This window comes from Helianthus annuus, chromosome 9, assembly GCF_002127325.2.
Source record: "Helianthus annuus cultivar XRQ/B chromosome 9, HanXRQr2.0-SUNRISE, whole genome shotgun sequence".
In the NCBI taxonomy this organism is placed as follows: Eukaryota; Viridiplantae; Streptophyta; class Magnoliopsida; order Asterales; family Asteraceae; genus Helianthus; species Helianthus annuus.
The window spans coordinates 16,379,978-16,388,573 of NC_035441.2; the positions used below are offsets into that span (position 1 = coordinate 16,379,978).

At 42.6% G+C, this 8,596-nt stretch overlaps 1 protein-coding gene across 1 annotated transcript; it reads left to right on the plus strand.

The window, feature by feature from the left end:
- The first annotated feature begins 7,667 nt into the window (after positions 1–7,667).
- On the plus strand, positions 7,668–8,375 carry LOC110875326. The gene has a single exon (XM_022123522.1). It carries the CDS (start codon positions 7,668–7,670, stop codon positions 8,373–8,375), a length of 708 nt encoding a protein of 235 aa, XP_021979214.1.
- Positions 8,376–8,596: the final 221 nt, after the last annotated feature.

Below are 8,596 nucleotides of genomic sequence, written 5' to 3' on the forward strand. Positions count from 1 at the left end.
TGTAATTTATATGTTGCATTTTACACACATCACTAACGTTAATCAGCTCGAAACTAAGTCTGATGGTCTTCAATACTATCTAAATCGCATCTGGGTGCCAGATCGGGATAACCTCCGTGAGCTCATTATGAATGAGGCTCACAAATCGCGTTACTCTATTCATCCAGGTGACGATAAGATGTACCAGGATCTGCGTACGACTTATTGGTGGCCTAGCATGAAGAAGGACATTGCGTTATATGTTGCTAAGTGTCTTACTTGTTCGAAGGTTAAGGCCGAACATCAGCGTCCTTCTGGACTCTTGGAGCATCCTAAGATCCCAGTTTGGAAATGGGATAGCATTGCTATGGAGTTTATTACTAAACTACCCCGTACGCCTTTTGGTCACGATAGTATCTGGGTGATTGTCGATCGTTTGACCAAATCGGCCCACTTTCTTCCTATTCGTGAGGATTATAAAGTGGAGAAACTAGCTCTAATCTATGCTGATGAGATTATATGCCTTCATGGCATACCTCTTGACATAATCTCTGACCATGATGGTCGTTTTACTTCGCGTGTATGGCAAACGTTTCAGTCCGCTATGGGTTCGCACTTGAATCTTAGCACGGCCTTTCATCCTCAGACGGATGGACAGACCGAGCGTACAATTCAAACCCTAGAGGATATGCTCCCTTCTTGTGTCATCGACTTTGGAGGTAACTGGGATGTACATTTACCATTGATTGAGTTCTCGTACAACAACAGCTATCATTTCAGTATTCAGATGGCTCCTTTCGAAGCTCTGTATGGCCGCAAGTGTTGATCTCCTCTCAGCTGGCATGAGATTGGTGACAAGCAGTTTACTGGCCCTGAAATCATTCAAGAGACAACGGATAAGATTCTTCAGATCCATGATAACTTGATCAAGGCTAGGAGCAAACAAAAGAGTTATGTTGATGTTAGGTGTAAGCCTCTGGAATTTGATGTTGGTGACCGAGTTCTTCTCAGGGTATCTCCCTGGAAGGGAGTAATACGTTTTGGTAAGAAGGGAAAGCTCGCTCATTGCTATGTGGGTTCTTTCAAGATACTCGAAAGGATTGGCAAGGTGGCGTACAGACTCGACCTACCACAGGAACTAAACAACGTACATCCGGTGCTCCACGTGTCTAATCTACGAAAATGCCTAGTCGACGAGGAACTGCAGGTTCCCCTCGAAGACTTGCAAATAAATGATCTATGCAATTTGTGTAGAAACCGGTCGAAATCATGGATCAAACCGTCAAGATGCTAAGGCGCAACAAAATTCCCATTATTAAGGTTCGATGGGTGGGAAAGCGTGGTGCCGAATTCACTTAGGAATTGAAAAGTGATATGAAGGCCAAGTACCCGCAGCTCTTCGAGCAGTCTTCCTGTTAGGTCCAGAAGTTTTACGCGTATCTTTATTGTATTAATTTATGTATTACTTGGGTTTAGATTAGGTTTTGGGCTTGGGCTAGGCCATGTGGGCCAATAGGGTAGAGGCTCCTATAAATAGTCTTATCTAGGTTATTGTAGTAGAGCTTTCCTATTCGTGAATGATGTAGCCCCAAATAGAGAGCCTTGTACCAAACAATCCTAGGGATTGTGTGAAAGGTTTTCGAAGATCGTACCAGACAGTCCTTGAGACTGTGTGCGATCTAAGACAGTCCTTGAGACTGTGTGCAATCTTAGGAGCGACACTATGTTATGTAATGATAAATTTTCTTTTTGTTCATAGGGTTTGATCTTATATTCCACGTTCGATTGAACCGTCGAGTGATGTCACGGGCTTTTCGGGACTAACAAGTGGTATCAGAGCCATTGAAGTCTTTCAAAGGCTCGGTTTTTTATGTCACTCGAAGAACAAAAAGAAGTTTCTCACAGTGTCAGGGAAGGATGTGTTCGTTTATGAAATCTGGTTTTCATTCACAGATCTGACAATTTTAAGATCCGGTACAGTTTTGGCCGGAGGACAAAAGTGACCTGAGAAAAGGGTGCACGGTGGTGCTTGTGGTGGCAAACATCAAGAAGAAGAAGGCGGATGTCGTTTTCGTTGGAGAATAACGAAAACTATTACTGTGGTTTTTGTCCATCATCACAGCGGAGACCAGTCCAATGGAGAACGGCGGTGAAGAGTGGCAGAGGCAAAGATGGTGGTGGCTTTTCCGATACGAGCGGTGTACGGTGATCGGATTTTGCATGATGAAGAGTGGATGACGTTAAATATGATTGTACGGTGCATGTCGGAGATGATGGTCAGATGTTTAGTGGTCGTTGATGTTCTTGTCTCGGATGGTTGTTGACAGTCTCGGAGATCCGATGATGAATCGACGAGAAGGATGATGATAGATTGTGTAAACAAATGAATGTTGCTGACGAAAAAACTATCTCAGATCGGAAGATGACCGGAGACGACCATCGGACTGGTTGATAAAGATGACGATGGTGATGAAAGAGTTGACAGCCGATGATTATTTCCGGCGACTGAAAGATGATGACAACAGAATGTACGTATGGCGATGTTTGAAGATGATGATGTCACAGCTGCATGAGCATAGAATGTTGAGGAATATTCTTGACGGCTGCACATGTTGTCAAATCAAGGAATTCAAAACCCTAACAATTGTCAACCGTGAGATGGGTAAGTGATCTACGGTAAGAAAGTTAGGACATGTTTTAATTTTTTGTGCAACTTTCTATGGGGCCAACAAGTGTAGCCAAGAAGTGTCTAAAGCTGGAGTGATTATTAGTCCAATTGATGAGAAGCCCAGGTACATGTCATAATATTGAGGCCCAACAGCTACAAATAGAAGCCATCTCACATCGCAACTTTGCCTACGGTAGTTGATGATGGAACAATTAGTATTGAGCCTGTTTGAATGGAGCAATGGTTTCTTTTTGGGTCATGCACATTATTAATGGGCTCTACTAAACATTGAATAATATTTGTTTGATTTTTGACGACATATGTCAATTGACATATTAAAAATGTCTCGATTAGATGTTGAGCCCACATGAAGGATGAAATTTGTTGATGAATTTTCATTGGGTTAAAAAATTTTTCGGGACCAACAAGGTGTTTTTTTTGCGCAACTTGAATACCAGACAGATCACTTGAATCTGTGTGTTCTTGTTAGCGAATTAAATTTAAACTATCATCCGAGATCATGCATTTTCGTTCGAGATCACATTCTTTCATCTGTGATACATTGAAGTTCATCCGACATCTTTAGTTATCATCATATTTCATCCGACATAGATTCTACCATCATCCGAGATACGCTGCTGGACTTGTTCACTGTTGGGCCAGTAAAGGAGAAGACCCAAGGTTGGAGTTCGTCTAAACCGTAATAAAGAGAGCATAAAACTAGGGGGAGATTGTTAGATCTAAAAGTTTTACGCGTTCGATCGAACCATTGAGTGATATCACGGGTTGTAATACAATATTCTTGACGGCTGCACATGTGCGATCTAAGCAGCGGCACTGAGTTATGTAATACAATATTTCTTTTTGTTCTTGTCGGTTTGATCTTATATTCCGCGTTCTATCGAACCATTGAGTGATATCACGGGTTTTCGGGACTAACAAGTGGTATAAGAGCCATTGAAGTCTTTCAAAGGCTCGGTTTTGATATCGCTCGAAGAACAAGAAGAAGCTTTGCACAAGTGTCGGGGGATGTGTGTTCGTAAATGGAAAGTTCTCCAGTTCGTAAGACCTAGTATTTCATCTACAGATCTGAAAATCGTTAAGGTCCGGTGATGTTTTTGTTCATCCACCTACACTCAGCTGTGTGTGTTGTAGAGAAAAAGAGACGCCGGAGAAGACGCTGATTGAACGGAGAAGACGATGGAGTTGCAGGTTTTCGGGTCGGAGTTCGAAGAAGATGATCCGAGATGAGGGGCTGATGTTACGATGAAGATGAAGATATGTTGCAGGTTTTACGGTGTAGTGGTGTAACGGAGAAGGTGATGGTGGTCGGAGACTTGCAGGTCGACGGTGGTTATGGAGGTCCGACGAAGGTGGTCGTGAAGATGTAGTGGACGGAAAAGATGAATGGCGGTGGTTAGAAGCTGAATCACGGTGAAGATTTACAGAAATGATGAAGACGGCTTTATCTACAGCAACTACATCCAGACAAATTAAACTTGGGCTTCAAAATGGTGGAAATAGAATGCTGAACGATATGGATCAGAATATCATTCGAGATCATTCTTCAGCATCTGGCACATGATTTTCACTAGAGATACGTTGATGCTCACTGCTGGGCCGCTAAAAGGAGAAGACCTAAGACTGGAGATCATCTAAACTGCAATAAAGATAGCATAAAATAGGGGGAGATTGTTAGGTCCAGAAGTTTTACGCGTATCTCTATTGTATTAATTTATGTATTACTTGGGTTTAGATTAGGTTTTGGGCTTGGGCTAGGCCATATGGGCCAATAGGGTAGAGGCTCCTATAAATAGTCTTATCTAGGTTATTGTAGTAGAGCTTTCCTATTCTTTAATGATGTAGCCCCAAATAGAGAGCCTTGTACCAGACAATCCTAGGGATTGTGTGTAAGGTTCTCGGAGATCGTACCAGACAGTCCTTGAGACTGTGTGCGATCTAAGCAGCGACACTATGTTATGTAATGATAAATTTTCTTTTTGTTCATACGGTTTGATCTTATATTCCGTGTTCGATTGAACCGTCGAGTGATGTCACGGGTTTTTTGGGACTAACACTTCCTCTAAGATTTCGGGGACCAAATATCCTAAAGGAGGGGAGACTGTAACGCTCTGCATCCCTAAACTATAGGCTCTTGGCAAATTTAGCCCCTATACATTGGCCATCTGTGAGTTTTAGTCCCTGTACTATGTAAAGTGTGATACTTAGATACTTTTGAGTTTTGAATGATATGAAACTTGATAGTTGATGCTTGAATCTTGATTCTTGATATTTAATACTTGATACCTGATACTTAAATCTAGATACTTGACTCTTGCTGCTTAACTTTAGACACTTGATCTTAATACTAAGAAAAAACTAGATTCTTTATGATTGATTCTTGATACTTGATACTTGGAAATCTAGACTCTTGATTCTTGATACTTAGTACTTGAGAAACTATGACTCTTAACTCTTGATACTACTTGGTGCTTGACTCTTTAGACTCGTGAAACTTGATTCTTGGTTGAACGAGAGACTGGAGTCTTGTCACTAGCGGAATCTATGAACTTATAGACTTTTGTGTTGATGATGTAATCTAGTTATTCTATTACCCAATAATACGCAACGCTTAATCTAACTCGCAAAACGAATCAAAGATGGGAACGCGGAAAGGATGGGGCTGACCAAGTGGCAATCTGATTGGATGAGCATCCGATCAGATAGCCATCCGATCGGATGACCACCCGATCAGATGGCCACTCGGTCGGCCAGCCATCCGATCCGTGCCACACCGCCTTAACTTCCTTACACACTATAAATAGGCATGTCACATCACCATCCGATCGGATTGCCATCCAATCAGATGACCACCCGATCGGATGGCCACTCGATCGGCCAGCCATCCGACCCGTGCCACACCTCCTTAACTTCCTCAAACACTATAAATAGGCCTGTCACATCACCAGTCTCACTGATGTGACAGCCTGGCTCGAGCAGACGCACGCACACCACTTTTCTTCATTTTTCTTGGCGATTTCGGTACATTTTACACTAGATTCTTGTACTTTCTTGATCTACACTCCATTCTCTACGTGATTCACCTTTGAAATCACACTTTTCACCATGAAATCTCTCGGATCTGAGTTCTTGAAGATGATGTCATCATGGTGGTTTGTACAAACTGCTATGCAATGTCATTCCTGGCAAGATCTAGCCCAGATCTAAGGAATTTCAGGAGTTTTGCACCAAATCTAAGCTAGATCTAGGATTTTTATAATAAAACTTAGGTTTTCTTCAGCTTTTCTTCAATCTTAGACTTTAGACGGTGGAATCCAGGTATAAACGGACTGTAGACTTGATGGGTAGTCTTGAGTGGGTTTGGAAACGGGTTGTTGCCGAAGAAGATGGCCGGAAAGCGGATTTCGACATAAACTGTTGTAAACAGACGACTGACCGGACATGGGTGATTCCCATCTGATAAGAACGGCTATAAGATGATGAGTTTACTGTTGTCTTAATACGTACCGTGTCGTCTAGAAACTTAGAAACCTTACAAAATTTACAAACGGGACAAGGATCCCTCGATCGAGTGACAATCCGAACGGATGACCATCCGATCGAACAGCCACCCGATCGGGTAACATTTGTCTAGCAAATTTAAATATTTGAGACTTTGAATCTTTTGAACTTTGAAACCTTTCAACACTTAGAAACTTTTCAGAAACTTGGAACTTTGGGAATCTCGATCGAGTGGCAACCCGATCGGATAGCCACCCAATCGAGCAGCCATCTGATCAAGGTAACCAAAACACTTAGACAACAACCTGGAAACTTGACACTTGAATCGAGTGACCCGATCGACTGGCCATCCGATCGGATAGTTATCTGTTCCACTCACACTAGCCACCCGATCGACTGGCAATCCGATCGGACAACCATCCGATCCAGTGCATGTCCCGTCACTTTGCGCAATCTCGTTATTCTGCCCGACTCTTACCTGTTGTAATCTAATCAGGCTAATTCTAAAAGAGCTCCCGTTGATCCAATAATAGTGTAACTGTTAAGCAATCACTGTGAGTATACTTGATCCCTTTTCGTTTTAACTTTTGGGATGTAACATGTATTCTATAACCTATGTTTCTTGAAACTTTTGAATCTAAACTCTATCCTATGTGTATGTGAAACTTGTGATTCTTGATTCTTTGTGTTACGTGACGTTGAATCCAGGGTGTGTAGTTCCGCCTTATCAATAGTAGCGCTATAGGAGGTGCACCTCTCCCATTATTCTCGGGGGTGGGGGGGGTATTGTTAGGAGGATTCTAGTTTACCTCGAGTCTTGGGTAAACACTAAAGCATCGGGATACTTGGGCTATCACTGCGTGGACTGCGACACTAGCATGACTGAAACTATTTTTATACTTACATTGTGGATATGAGTTGTTTTTATCTATTAATCTACTATTCAAACTTGTATACCCGCCGGTACATTTTGTATTGACTCTATTTTAATACATGTTGCAGGCTGATAAGATGCTAGGTATTCTTGAATCAAGCTAAGATGCTGCTTAGAAACACATCTTAGTAAATTAGAATCTTTGAACTATTTGAACAATCTTTATTTATGCAATGTAATTTTGTTATTTTTGTGGTGATTTATGACTTAGACATATCTTGCATGAAATGTATTAAACTATAGTGAAATAATAGTGTTATGGAATCTCGTGAACAATCTGAACGCTTAGTGCTCGCACTCCGATGTTTCCGCCAGCGGTTGGGGTGTGACACAGGTCCTCGCATTCGTGGATGAACCCCGGTTTAAGACACGGAGGTCAAAGGCGAGACGAAAGTTCTTTATCCTGATCAGGGGGAGCTTCTTGTTTCCTGTCGGGTGCTAAACACCGGTATCGCGAAAACGGATGACGATACGACATGGTTACGTAACAATATTTTCTGAACGAAGTGTACGGCAAAGGGGAAGGTTTTTACCGTTATTATTGATGGCGGAAGCTGTGAGAATATGGTCGCATCATCGATGGTGGAAAAACTTGGCTTGCCTACCCAAGATCACCTGACACCGTACCAGCTAACATGGCTAAAGAAGGGCCATCTCGTCAAAGTTACTCACAAGTGCCTAGTACAATTTTCGATTGGAAACAAATATACGGATGAGCTTTGGTGTGAGGTTATCCCCATGGACGCGTGTCACGTCCTCTTGGGCCGTCCATGGCTATACGATCGGCGCGTAAACCACGACGGGTTTCGAAACACATATTCTTTAAAAAAAAAAGACGGTCTCCACATTACCGTTGCACCTCTCAACCCCATGGAAGAACTTTCTAATGTTCCTACAATCACCAAATCTGAATTCACAGGTCTTGTTAGAGATCTACATGATCCGACAGTTTTTGGCCTCTTCGTGCTGGAAGAAAATGAGACTACAGTGGACATCCCCGTCCCTCTGCGTCCCCTCGTGGATGAATTTCTGGATGTTTTTCCAGAAGATATTCCGGCGGGACTACCTTTGATGCGTGACATACAACATTGTATTGATTTTGTGCCCGGTGCCAACATCCCGCACAAACCAGCGTACCGCATGAACCCAAAAGAATTTTCTGAATTACATCGCCAAGTCCTTGACTTACTAGAAAAGGGACTTATAAGAGAAAGTATGAGCCCTTGTGCAGTACCCTCCTTGCTCGTTCCCAAACCGAATGGCACATTTTGAATGTGCATCGACAGTCGGGCCGTCAACAAAATTACCATTAAATATCGGTTTCCTATTCCACATTTGGATGATCTTCTGGATCACTTACACGGCGCGAGCATATTCTCAAAAATAGATTTGCGCAGCGGCTACCACCAAATCCGAATGCGACCGGGCGATGAATGGACGACGACGTTTAAAACATGCGACGGATTGTATGAATGGACGGTGATGCCGTTTGG